Source organism: Chiloscyllium plagiosum, unplaced genomic scaffold, assembly GCF_037043375.1.
Source record: "Chiloscyllium plagiosum isolate Xiang-an unplaced genomic scaffold, Cpla_swu_hap1 HiC_scaffold_1, whole genome shotgun sequence".
Taxonomy (NCBI): domain Eukaryota; kingdom Metazoa; phylum Chordata; class Chondrichthyes; order Orectolobiformes; family Hemiscylliidae; genus Chiloscyllium; species Chiloscyllium plagiosum.
The window spans coordinates 8,889,283-8,903,954 of NW_028270139.1; the positions used below are offsets into that span (position 1 = coordinate 8,889,283).

Below are 14,672 nucleotides of genomic sequence, written 5' to 3' on the forward strand. Positions count from 1 at the left end.
GCTCACGTCCCATCTCCGTGGATCTCTGGTTGACAAAAAAAACCACCCATTCTTATACCGCCACAACCAATTAATATTGCATTAACCGTATTTTCTTTAAAAAAAACTTCCAAAACCACAATATAATGCCACCTCTACACCAAATCCATCTATTATTAACGAAAAGGTAATTGGAGACCTATGTGTATGAGGGACAAACACTCTTAAAATAGAACCTGGGATTCATTTGCAAAATATAATGTTTTTGGGGAGGAGGGATCCATAAAATTCAATTTTTATTCTATAGTTTGGTTAATTCAAGATTAAAAGCAGTCACGTCTTTGAAGACAGACAGTTGTTGTAAATGTACAGTTAAAATATTCTCTCGAGTCCCTAGGCGGTGTTCCACTGGTCCCAGGCTTAATTAAAATTTTATCAACACCAAATAATAGCATAAAATGTATTTATATTTTTTAGAAATTCGTTCATAAAGAAACAACTTGCCTAATTACAGATAAACAGGATCACACGAGTAAATGTATAGATTCGGTATTGTATTTCTTTATGTGAAGGCCATTAAGAATATGTTATGATATGAAGGAGGTTGAAAATGTAAGATATTGCTTGTGTGAGACTCAAATGCTGGATAGTTTGGTGTTAAAAGCATTTTTGATTAAACAAGTTCGCATATAAAAGAACAGTTTACAAATAATTATATTTAAAACTGAGATTTTACTGGAATAAATATAGAAATGTTTTACATTAAGGAACTATGTCTAGGTGTTAACAGTTGAAACATGAAATAAACTATTAAATCTCAATTCACTACTCGCATTCTGATCCCTCCCTGCCCTCTTAAATTAGCGGAGAATTTCCTCACTCGGGAGCTGACATGTGACTAGATTGGGGGATGTCAAGCAAAGACGAGCACTATGCAAAGTTAATTTTAATTCCCGGTGAGGATTTCACATTCCAACTCTCTGTGACCCAGAGTAATTAGCTGAGATAACTAATGATTACTTACTTATTCGTTGTAATTATCTGGATTTCGCAATTCGCTGTGTAATTTATTAATACCCGTAATAGCCTTTTAGTGAATGACTCATTTAGAGGGCGAGGTAAAGTTTAGATTCTTCTTCAGCTCCCTGTTACAGTTGTTAATTTGACACACTCCTTTCTCTCTTGGTGATGCTTATAATTATCCAAACAATCTGTAATGTTTTACTGACACTGTGAACATTATTGCTACATTCTGGCAAGTCCTTTCAGGTGTCTTTAGAACAATCATTACAAAGCATCGCTTGCAGGGTTATGTTTTGTATCATACGAACTCGTCAGTACCAACTATCTTATCGTTAAGTTACAAGTTCCATTGCCTCGCCAAACAAAAATGCGTGGCATGATATTACAATCGCAGTGAAATGTGACATAAGAAAACAATAACCAGAGAAAGTAAACAAAATAAGGCATAGGAGAGTTACAATACTTAACTTGAATCTTAACCGTCAGAACCTTAGATGTCGATCTTTCAGTTATTCTTAGGATTTAACTTATAGGAAAACCTCATCGGGTCGTATGCGGAATATGCAAGCTAGGCACAGATGTAACAAATCTACTAATAAGCTCATCACCTATAGGAGGCGTCTTCCTAAAGCCACGAGGTTCAAAGTGAATAAATTTTCAGAGTGTGCATTTGTATTTACTATTAACAGTTGAGAACATCGAGCCACTTCCTGAGAAGTTACAATCAGAAATTCTTTAAGTGTGAATTGATCACGATGGTTTCTTGGAACGTGCAGTGTGCGATATGTATTATCCTCCCTAGTAATTAGGCAAGTCTACACCTCCTGTAATTAACCATGGAAGGATAACTGCAAATGTGTACTTACTGTTCATATTCCTTAAAGAGGCAATGTTAGCGTTTGTCCCCGGGTGCTGTCCAGGTGCATGCCCCGGTTCATACTAACAACTGTCACTTGTTAGGTTTGCATGGACTGTGAGCTTGAATCATTACGTTTCTCTAATAATCACGTACCTCGGTCTCTTAAATGAAAGCAGTAGATATTACAGTTTTACATTGGAAATTGTCTTTGATGCGCCCTTTCTGGGTCTAGTTGTAAACAATAAATAACCCTTAAAGATTAAAATGCTTACAATTTGCCTCTTCCTTGTCAAAGTTCGTGGGACTTGAAGAGCATGTTTGTGGAGGTGGACCAATAAAAATGTTTGTTTATTATCCACAAGCGAACTTCAGAAACATTTGAAAGAACGGGACAAGCGGAATAGATTTGCTAATTTCGCAAAATTGAAAGTGGAAGTGATCTGTTAAGATGAAGTGAATGTTTACCAATCCTGAAATGAGCGTTCTCAAAAAAAACAGACAAAACATTGACCTCATAGAAAGTGATCAGTGCGTGCCTGTATTTATAATTGGCCTCCCATCGATCAACAAATGCAGCAATGCGTAGAAAAAAAAACCCCATAAAACAAGAGAAACTTGAGCAGAGTACACAAGTTCAAAAACGATAGCAATAAGTAAGGGTTAACGTGAAATAAATGAAATATTTCGGAACCATAGTTTGTTTAGTCATTGTGAAATGATTACTACTCCTTTGCGTTTATATGTCACCTGACATGTCAATAGCTGTAAGATTACACTGAATTCGTACGGAACCTGAATGAGTGCAAATGCTAACATTTTTGAGCAGTGTGGTGTGTGGCCGTTTAAACAGCCCAGCCCTGTAAATGTGAGTTAACCTACCGCATCCGTGCGTATGGTCATAGAACAGTTTTGCTTAGTAAGAAAGAATGAATCATCTGTAGAATCGCCTTTTGAAATAGGGGAGATACGTTCTGAGAGGCTCCGGGGCACATTATATTTAAAATAATATTGACTTTGGGGATCCGCCTTTACGAACTCGCTCACGGTCTGTAACACTTCAGAAAGAGTCTACTCTCCCTCTGTTAGCAACTCTTCCATTCTTTCAAAACAATATTTACAAATACAAATGAAACTACATAATAAAACTTAAACTTGAATCATTAGCCGGTTCAAAATTTCCACTAATTCCTCGTTAATAATAATACATTTACAGGTGCTGAAAGAGTGCTGTGATGCAGCCACAGGGAATTATGTTCTCTGATGTGGTTCACTGTTTAATTAGTCTACAGGGGGAAAAGGGGATGAATAAAGTAGTTCTGAACTGAAGGCGCTAATCCTATTATTATTTGCTATCATTTCGATATGAATACTGGTATTAGTGAATGCTATATCGCCGTAAATGCCCATTGTTGATATTCCAATGTTTTCCAACAATAGTAAACGTCTATTTTAAGCAAGATTACAGTTATCATTTGAATATTCCTGAATGGCGTATAATCCTCAAAACTGCAAGTCAACACCGGGGCCTGATCAAGACATATTTCATTTAATAGAAATGGTATTTATTTTGAATTAAATCGTGCAAACGCGAAAGGTTTTCATTGTTGACTGTAGGTGGCATTAATTCCCCAGTTCCCACCGCTTTACAGTTAGCAACTTGCCATTTTCTAAAGATTAAAATCGTATGCATATCCAGAAGCTTTAGGCTTATTTTTGCCCTTGCTTTACCATAAACTGAACTGCTCTCTTGTACAATTGATCTGCTGCAAAACAGGTTCTGTTGTGAAAGAGACTCCTCGCTGGCAGGCTGAGTGTGCCGAGCTTTGACATCTGGCAGCCTCGAGCTCCTGGGACAGATCCTACTCTCCACAGACTCCCTGATTGGAGTCTAATAGAATATTTGCAATCTCTCCGAGGTACCTTTTACCCCTCACTGGCAATTCAGGCATTAACTGCCAAAGCATTAGCAACAAAGTCATGTCTCTATAACTCCTAAGCAAAGCAACTCCGGTCTGTGGCTTAAAATAACTTGCATCACATCATGCACGTGTGTTAGCTGAACACGTTTTATTTGTTATTTTGCAATAGAAATACGTGTCTGTTAGTTAAAGCAAAACTTCCAACGTTACCTTTAACCGCCCCTTTACACCATCATAAAACATCATGATCAGGGCAACAGACAATATCGAATGAAAACACACTCAGGATTTCCTGTAAAGGTTTTAACCTTTTCTATGATGCCACTTATTCAGCAATAAAAATCAACAATGAAGTCAATAGATCACCTTTTATTTTAAAGACTGTGCATAATTTTACATATAAAGTAAAATGTACAGTGTTTCGTCTTTTAAATCTATGAAAGCTGCACGTTATTTTAAAAATACAGTTCGGAGCCTATAGATTTTAGTCCAAAAACACGATGTTTATCCCATGCTAAGAACTCAAAAGCCAGTTTTTTTTTTCTACAGATAAAGCTATCTACGCCCAAAGAGATATTAAACAAATACCCAGAACCACAACTGCAATGAAAACATACACCACAGAAGTCAAATATTACTAAAATGGCTCAACTTCGAAAGAATAGTCGAAGAATTTCTTAATTAAATAAGTCATTTAATAACCAGAATGTCAATAACTTAACACTGAATTACATCAATAAATAAAAAAGTTAAACCTCTCCAGAGCAAACAAAGAAACAAAATTTTAAGACACCATATACGTACAGAAATCGTGCGCTTGTCACGTAAAAATGTTTCTGCTTTAACAGCAACACATCAAAATCTGTAAGAATATATCTATATGTGCATCAAGTTCATTGGATGATATTTACAATATTCAGGTACACAACCAGGTACCTTTATTTTATTATTTCTTTTAAAAAGATAGGCCAGTACTAAACAACGAAGTATTTCAGCAGTGCATCAATCGCCCGTGGTCATGAAAATTAGCAGATTTATTTTAATTTTCCTAAACGCACCTCTAAACCTCTTCCCTCCAGTAAACAAAACACAAAGGATGAATTAAAAATAAACTGTACTCGAAATCGAAGCAGATCTCACGACCGTTACACCGACGTTGCATTTTTAATGATCGATCGGCAAAGATCAGGTCTTACACTCAGGGTTTGAACCTTCTTGCGCGTTGTCACAGAATGCAAGAGGGTAACCCAGGGAAAAAATGCCGAAATAAAAACCGGTTGAAATTTGATACATATATATGCGCATGTTAAATCCTTTTCAATGTCCCTTTTATTTTGGACGGGGGCTGGTGGGGGTTGGGAGAAAAGGTGGCGTGTTGTCAGCCGAACATCAAGGATTTACATTTCTCCTCGAATTTTCGTCCTTCTTCGTTACAGATACTTTTCAAAAGAATAAATACACGGACAAATCTTAACTTGTCCGATCATTTTTCTTACAGTCTCTGAATCAACATACTATATTAAATATTAAATAATTCAATAACCCCTTTATTTACTCCTCTTATCACAACTTGAATTAAACAGGCGGAATTAATTCGAGTGAACATGAAATTAACTTTGGAGACGATCTGAATGAATAATTCAGGCTCAGAATGTTTGGTAGTAATCTAATAATAGCCTTCAGACACAAGGAGAGGTCTCCAGGCTGTTCACACAGCCATCCCCATTAACCGCGTAGAGATTTTTTTATTGTTGTTGGGGGGTGGTGGGGGGGAGGAAGGGGTTTGAAACTGAAATTTAAAGGGGCATTGGAAGTGATCACCCAGATTTCTAAAGAAACTGCAGAAAGATAATGTCCACTGAGCGCAGTGATATGATTTGCCAAAAAAATTAAGACGAACTTGTATATTTCTTATGATGATGGAAGAGCTCTGTGGGAAAGCTTCAGTGCAATCGTTAAACAATCGATAGCAAGAGACTGCACGAGAACTTGTATCAAATGTTCGAGTAAAAGTCCTGCTCTTTACTTCAGTTTAACGGATCGGATGTGCCTGTACCAGTGTATTACAAGGCACAGAGGGAACAGAGGTGTAGAAAAGGTGACCCTTAGATGAACAAAAAGAACGAGCACAATCCAAAACACGAAGCTCAGATCAATGTTACAGCAAGTTTGCCAACACTATCATTTCAGTTCAGCCGGTACTCATTCGGTTGCTGTAAACGCAGCGTGTTACGATTGTTTGTTTTCAAAATAAAAAAAAACGAAAGACATTGTTGCATTTGTTCATCTGTATAAACCTGAAATTCTCAGTCTAGCGCAAAGTCTCAATCGGGTTTTGGCGAGTCCAGTTTCGCTGGCAGTGGGGTGGCATTGAGAAAGAAAGAAAAGTCTTACTTGTTGGCGATCAGGTCCTTGCAGCCAAGTCCACGTGAACTCTCTCCATCAGGGGGAGTGAGGGAGTGGGTGAGGGGAGGGAGGGAATGTACAGTCTGGGGCTTCTCCAGTTGCTCTTCTGCCCCCCTCCAGGAGTCCGGCTAGTGGCCCGCGGAGTATTTCATGCGCTTCTGTTTCTGCCGCTGGTTGCAGAACCAGACCCTGACCACGTTCTTCTTGAGGTCGAGCTTCTCGGCGATGGCGGCGATCTTCTCGGAGGAGGGCCGCGGCTGGATGGCGAAGTAAGCCTCCAGCGAGCGCTTCTCCGGCGCGGCGATGGACGTGCGCTTCCGCTTCTTGTCGGCGCCGTTGAAGAGCTCGGGCTTGCTGAGCTTCTCCCGGTGCGACTTCTCGGCCTCCTCCAGCCAGGCCTGCAGGATGGGCTTCAGCGCGATCATGTTGTTGTGCGACAGGGTCAGCGACTCGAAGCGGCAGATGGTGCTCTGGCTGAGCGAGCCCACGCCCGGGATCTTCAGGTTGGCCAGCGCCGAGCCCACGTCCGCCTGGGTCACTCCGAGCTTGATGCGCCGCTGCTTGAAGCGCTCGGCGAACGCCTCCAGGTCGCGGGGGTCGGCGTCCACCTCGCCCAGGCAGCCCGGCGCCAGCCCCCCGTGCGGGGAGGCCAGGCCGTGCCCGTGGCCGTGAGCGTGGCCGTGGGCAGCAGCGGCGGCCGCCGCCAGGCTCATGGCCTGGTGCATGTGGTTGATGGCGGCCATGTGGGGGGGCGGCGGCGGCGGCGGCGGAGGGGGGGGCGGGGGCGGCGGGGGTGGGGGTGGAGGGGGAGCGCTGGGGGGAGGCGGCGACACCACGCTGCCGTCCGGCCCGGTGATGGTGGGCAGCCCCAGGCCCGGCGACATGTGCTCCAGCAGCTCGCCGTCCAGGTTCTGGGGTGGCGGGTGCTGCTGCTGTTGGTGGTGCTGCTGGTGGTGCTGGTGGTGGTGCGGGTGCGCGTGCGGCTGCTGGGGGTGGTGCGAGTGGTGGTGTGGGTGCGGGTGGTGGGGGTGTGGGTGGTGGGGGTGCGAGGGCAGGGCAGGGGGGTGGCTGCTGATGGACGCCGAGCTGGAGCTGCACGGGATGCTGTTCATGGTGTGGTAGCTGGCGTCCGGCTTGAACGGCTGGCTCTTGCTGCTCGCAGCTCCAATCTCCACCGCCGCCAGCGCCTCAGCTCGGCCCACCAAACTTTCATCCAGCCCGCCGAATATATTGCTCTGCAATTGCAAATAGAATGCAGACATTCCTGTCAGCAGGGAATTCTCTCCACTCCAGGATTAAAACATTTCCAGAATGTTAAAAACACACACACACACATACACACAACCACCCAGGTCATAAAAATTAATATGAAAGGCAAGCCAATCTGAATACATAAGTTGAAAGTATCCGAGGTGTTGGGTGATTTGCTGTGCAGACATGAAAAAAAAACATCAAGCAGACAGGGGGAGTGAGATGAGGGGGTGGGAGGGCGCTGGGTGGATGGTGGAAGAGGGAGGGAGGGTGGGGGGGGAGGAGGTTGGGGGTGGGGGTTCCTGCTGTCAAACTTGTGCCTTTAAGCGGTGATTATGCAGATACATACATACCGGGGCTGTTGGCAAGTACACTCGGCACATCGTCTCGGAGCTGCTGTTGCTGCTGCCGCCGCCGCTGCTGCTGGACGGGCTGGAGGACAAGTTGGAGGCAGGCGACGAGTGCAGGCTGGAGTACTTGGGTTCGGCCAGGCTGGAGGAGGAGGACGGCGGCGGCATGCCGAACGCCTGCTTCCCGTTCAGCGGCATCATCATCATCATCTTGGGGCGGGGGCTCGCGGCGCCCGCTTGGAATCCCGCGCGGAGCTGGCCGCGTCTCGCTCCGCTGCTGCTATTGCACACCTTGCCCGAGCAGGTGGCTCGTGGCAAGACATGAAGGGACTTTTTCCCGGTCACTGTGTGTGTGTGTGGGAGAGACACAGAGGGAGCGCGCGCGTGTCTCTGTGTGTATCAACTCTCCGGCTGCCAGTGTGCGCGTGCTGCTGGGAGCCGATGCTGAGCGCCTATTGGTCGCAGGCTGGCTCGGCTGCACGGGGTCTCACGGGCGGAAAGGCGCTCGCGCTTTAGCCTGTCGCGTTCCATCCACCTGGTGGGTGCTGAAGAGAAACAAGCCCCAGATCTTGCACTCCGGAGAATCTCGACCCATTAGCATGACCGTGGAATAATACGCATGCGGGATGCTCTCCCAAACCACCCACCCCTTTCAACGCGCTCACTATAGTTAGCAGCCCCTAAATAAGGGTTGATGATTACCCCACACCGATTCTGTTTTCCCCACAGAATTACCAATCTACAGATACTACTGCTAAATTAACATTCTGTAGGTTTTTATTAAAAGGAGCACCAGTCGAACTACAATATTCACGTTTTGGTTTTGGTTTCGTTTTAGGTATTTATCTGCGACGCGAAGACTTCAACAATATGTTTCATCGTGGCTGACTTTCCACTTTATGACACAGTATATTCTAAATTATTTTCAAACTAGAGATATTTTCCACATTCTTATATATGTAGAGTATTTAATGCTTAGATATTCAGCACTACTAACCTTGCAAAATATTTACCAAATATTGCATTCATTTGGCATTTTGTCTATTAGGTTGGTGGAGATTTTGAGTTTGTATAACCTTCCTGCAATTTCAGTGGCAATCAGGAAATTATATTGCACTACTTGCACTACTACTCTTCTCAAAGCACGGTGAAACAAAATAAATCAAACTTAAAAGCTTGACTATCATTTAATTATCGCGCGAACAGCGCTTTCATTGCACCCGAAAAGAAGTTGAGCAACATCTCTAAGCAAATTATGACCAGGGCAGAGAGGAATTATTAGATTGAAATTTCATTTGGGCTCGAGAGACACGGGACTTCAAAATGTAATCTGCTGTGCCTCATCTGATTTGTATGCGTAATTCCCTTTGACAAATTTATTAGTTTTCATAATAGTGAAAAAAAATTGAGAAGGAGCGGGCTAATATCTTGTATCTATAAATTGTACATGTGTCATTCATGAAGGCTAGTCTACATGAAGTCTAATATTTATAGCAATTTAAAGAGGATATCTCCTCGATTTTAGTATTTGATAAAGAACCACACAATGCAGATTGTAGCTTCATCAGAAGGTTATTAACACGAAATTAATACGACTTTTGATACCTCATCACAGAGGTAATTAAACCCCGAAATTATGTACTAATTAACAAGGATTGTCCAATTTGCTTAATCTATTATAAAATTCAACATAGTTGATTTATTCTTCCCCAGAACTGTTCAGCACGTTTTAATATGCAGTGCATCAGTTCTTATTAACATATGTTGCGTTAGGTTTTGTTTAAAATTACGGTAATTATACAGGTTAACTAAGACTGTTCTTAAAATCAAAGTTTAGAACCAAGTTCTGATATCTGCTTAGAACAACATAACAACATATCATAGTGTCTTGAGTTATTACAATTATAAAATGATTTCTAAGTGTCCGAAACAATGTGTTGACAACCTTTCCTCAGAAATTCAGTTGGATTAACTGTATAGTATTTGGAAGAGAATGAATTTCTGAATGGCAATTGTATATCGATTCTTTTACATATAAGCAAAGCCACCCGACGAGTTTACAGAGTCTATGAAAGTTGATTCTTCATTAGTTTTTTGTCGGTTGTTATGCTATTGTGTATTCTACTTTTTCAATTTATAATACACGACTTTAAAACAATCAAGTTCAAGTTACGTGTTTATTTAAATAGATTCACATAAAATTTAGAAGTGCGGAAAACTTGTCGCAACAACTTCCGTTTTCGGTTTATGTGGCAGCAGTATTTGTAAAAACCTCTAAAACCTGCTAATTTACAACTGGTAACTGGCAGGTGCAAGAAGTTTATTCCTGTGAAAATATGTGTCAGTGGAGTAGTACACTTAAAGGACGCTTACTTGATAAGAATTGAAGAACGTTGGTGCAGAATGATTTCTGTTGGTAGAACAACCTGAGCTATCCAGCGACTTAGACCAGGCAGACTACTGCGTATTGCACTTTGAATCAGAACAAAATATGCTTTTAAAATACTGCTCACATAGGAATAAGCAAATCAACTGAAGTTGTCAGTTACTTTGAACTGATTTCTCTCACTGCTGCTTACCCATTACTGACAGATGCAACTGGTTTAATTCGGAGTATACGGGTTTTTCTGCCTATATTTACACTGATTAAAGAGATGCAAACAATTCTTCAAATGGAAGGAGGTGAAGGCATTGACGCGAAGATATAACGTGATTATGAATATCAATTCAATATTTTAACAGCTTGTGAAAAATGTTGATTCAATGTCATTTGTAGTGTGTTAAACGTCCAGCTGTATTTAACTGCTGCTTCACAGAACAGGGTTGATTGAAAAAGATCAATACAAATGAATTCTATAAATGCTCAGCAGCTTGGTTGTGGTTTGGTATAAGACTGAGATCGAACGCCCCGTAGTAGTAGTTTAGATAGTGCAGGGAGGACCACTGGAGAAGAGAAAGGGATAAAGGATACACAAGCGAAAGTGGGCAGTTTTTAAGCTTGTGACTGGGGCAGCAGCTATAACACGTGGGTATTGAAGAGAACTGATGGGAAAAAAGTATCATTGGGCAGGAAAAAAATGAAAATGATAAGACAACAGATGAATTGGGGAGAAGTTGGGCTTGTATTAAGTGAAATAAGTGCAAAAGATGAAAATGAGACTTTGGTGACAGAGAGAAAGAAAGACGTGTAGGTTCGATAAGTGAGAATGAAATGGAAAGCATTCCCGGACGAATGAGCTTTGAAGAACCACTATGTGCAAGAAGTTGGCGGACAAAGATAGACAGTAATCAGTGACGTGACCACAAACGAGGACAACAAGTTTCATTTATTATAATCAACAAAAATGGAACAATATATACCGAAATTTAAAAAGAAAGGTAATATTTAAAGAGGTAACTGGCTGAAAGAGGAAACGAGGAGCGGGAACGAAGGCATCCGTGCTGCAGATCAAGATAGGCAAGCCAAGTTCTTTAATGTACAATAGCTTTTACCATTGCCCCCACTATCGAAACATTTCTAGATGCCCAAAGCAATAAAAAAACTGCTAGTAAAAGTGCAGTGCATTAGCTATCATACAAAATGCCATCAGTCTTCAACCAGCTTTAGCACACAAATGGACGGCTTAACATTTGAGCAGCCTTCTGAATCCGGTCCGCAGAACACCAGTAGGGAAATCACCGTCTCCTCGCGTAGACACATGTTCTGATTTATGATAAAAGTTTAACGAAATCATTTATATTTCAGCGATTCTAAATCCTGCATAATATTTTGTATCCACCATGGCATATATGTTAAAGGAAAACATGCTCCTTCCATTATCAAATTATACAAATAACGCCGAAGGTTTTCTAATCTTCTGATTAAAGTTACACTGAGGTAACATTCCAAGAACATTTGTTTTATAATACGTAGATGTTTATTTGTGCACAATATAAACAAGAAAATAAAACATAGGAAGGTAGAGTAGAATATAGGACCGGGACCCCACACAAAATTTTGCATATACGCCAAAGAAATTTTTTTGCGCTTGTGGTTAAATATAATAAAAGATAGAACTTAACGCAATTTTCTTTTCTGTAAATTGACCGTTTCAATCGAGCTAATAACTTAGAAATGGTATTGGCTGGAATAAAATATTGGTACGGATACTTTATTAGCATTATAAGTGATTAAGATTTGATATTGGGGGGTTTGTTTCCTTACATTAAATCCCGTGAGTATCAGTTGGATAAAATGCAAATATGACTGCAGTATGTGGGGTATTTGTGGCTTGGGTGATGTGAAATATGGTTTGGTCAAGTGAAGTCACGAATTACTGACAAATTATGGGAAATGATTTCTTGGTTCCTTTCGGTAATTAAGTTTCGATTTGCAGCGTTTATTCTTCTGCCGAGAAGCGTTTGCTGCAATAAATTTGAAGTCTCAATTGATTGCTCCTGGCTTTAAGTTTTGATTTCGTGATAAGACTCCACATTTCATGAAAGAGCAAATAATCCTACTGCATGAATTCAGATTTCAGTGTTCAACTCATTTACATTTGACAGTTATAAAATGTCCAGCATCCTTGATTTTTAACCTTTAAACTTCTCCCTTTCACGTTCAATAGACTTTACTGGGCTGACTACAATTACAATGGATACAATACTTCGTTCTGTATCAAACATATATCCAACTGATTTTTCTTCTTTTATTATAGGTTTCCAACATCGACAATCTTCTGCTTTTTGAATAGCAGTCAACTTTACATTAGGGTGTAAAAAAAATGGTCAAAATAAGAGATACTTTGAATTGTTAGATTTCGGTGAAGGGGAATTCCCGCGAGTAAAGCAGAGTCCAAAGATTCAACCCGCAAGTTATTTTGCGGCTTTGCTTTTAAGGCACCAGCGTAACTTGATAGTCGTGTTACCTGTGTTTTCCCAACACTCAGCCAATACCCGTGAAGTTGCAAGAACGAGTGGGTTTACTTTTAGGCGCAGCCCAATTCCAGCCTATTTTATAGCTGAGTTTAACCCTGTCTTGCTGATATGTTTGGCTCCTGGGCTATGAACTTAATGCGCAACTACTATTTAGGGGGAAAAAACAATCCTCTTGTCCGCTCTTAGAACATTATAGCACAGCGGGAGACGAATGCAGATCTTCACGAGCATTTTTATTTTCCTCAGATTAATGCCAGTTGACAGTTTAATCTGCTTTTATCACATGTCACTACAGAGACCGGATTAACTTGGTATCTAGTGGAATAAGGTGGCCAGACACCAGTAATTGTGACTCACACTAATATCCAATGATTAAAGAATGTTCAGATGCATGTGCACACTTCCGCTAGTAAGACTATTTTGTCATACTCGTACTCAGATAGACAAGATCAACAGAATGGCTACCTACTTTCCCATACCTCGAAATGTTCTATGTTTCGGCTTCATCTGGAATCACATGTACAGGTCAGGTCATCACTGGACAGAAATACCGTGACGGCATTAAATAGGGCACGGGAGAAGTTTGTTAGGACGCTCTCAGGTCTGAGAACCCTTAAAAAATGGATCGGCAGTAGTTGAGGGTAGATTCAATTAAGTACGTAACATTATGAGGAGCCTAGAGAGAGTGTATAGGAAGAACTTTAGACCAATGATTGGGGCATAGCTTTAAAGTGAGTGATACAGGCATGACAGGAGCGTTGAGCGTATGTTTTTCCCTTTCAGGAGTGGTCTGAAATTCACTGCTTGAATGGAAAGTAGAATAGAAACTTTCAACACATTTAAAACATGCCTTGCCAATGCATTTGAAGTGCTGTAGCCAAAGGACTATTGTCTGAGACCCGGAAGTTGAAATTAGGTTGGAAATGTCATTTTTTTCGCCAGCTACACACGATGAACTGAATACTGATATCCCGAAATGTTCTACTTTTCATGATTAGGGACCAACAGCAGACACATTGAAAATAAGAGCACTAAGTGCTCTGAAGTACTCTGTCTTTTTTAGGGGCTTCATTCTGAGCTGGGTTCTACAAGAACTTGAAAGGATAAGAAAGTGGCCGTCTTTCGAAAATAGAAGAAATGACTGAGTGGAGGTCTAACACAGCTCTTTAAAATTATCCAACACTTCCGATTGAAAGAGAATGCTTGCTTCTGTGGGAAAGGACATCACTAGAGGCTATCATATAAAATAGTCACCAAGAAATCCAATAGGGCATTCAGGCCAAACTTCTTTGGCTGAATAAAGCCGAGTGTAATCAACTCCCTACCGTGGGGAGATAGAAAATATTGATCCACTTCGGGGGAAGCATGACATGGTAGCAACAGTGGTTAGCACTGCTGCCCCACTGCGCCAGGCACCAGGATTCAATTCCAGCCTTTTGGGTGACTATGTGGAGTTTGCACGTTCGTCTCCCGGTGTCGGTGTGAGTTTCTTTCCCACGGTCCAAAGATGTGAAGGTTAGTTGGATTGGCCATGCTAAATTGCCCTTTAGTGTCCAGGGATATGCGGGCTCCGGGGGTCAGCCAAGAGAAACGCGGAGTTACGGTATAGGATAGGGTGGGATGCTCTTTGGAGGCTCGGTACAGACTTGCTGGATTAAATGGCCTCTTCCTGCTCTTTGGGGATTTCTGTGAAGCTAGATGGGCTCATACAGTAGAGGGAAATAGATATTACGATTATGGACAGTGGGGCGTGAACTGGTTTGGAGAATGGTCTGTTCCTGTGAATCCTAAGAATATGGTACGAAATGATACTTGGGGAAGCGACACTTTTATGTATAAATTGACTCCAAATTACGTTGTTTTAATGCATCTACAAATGTATTGTCCCTTCACTAGTTTGGCTGTAACCAATGGATTTGGCGTCTTCTCACTAGCTGATAGCTACATCTTTGAGATAATAATGTGGCG

General features: G+C 41.6%; 1 protein-coding gene across 1 annotated transcript; it reads right to left on the reverse strand.

Annotated features, from left to right (window-relative positions):
- Positions 1-4,134: 4,134 nt before the first annotated feature.
- Positions 4,135-8,560, reverse strand: pou4f2 (POU class 4 homeobox 2). The gene is made up of 2 exons (XM_087986807.1): positions 7,791-8,560; positions 4,135-7,421 (listed from the first exon to the last, which is right to left on the reverse strand). Exons 1-2 carry the CDS (start codon positions 7,995-7,997, stop codon positions 6,315-6,317), a joined length of 1,314 nt encoding a protein of 437 aa, XP_087842933.1. The 5' UTR covers positions 7,998-8,560; the 3' UTR covers positions 4,135-6,314.
- Between the last annotated feature and the right edge of the window lie 6,112 nt (positions 8,561-14,672).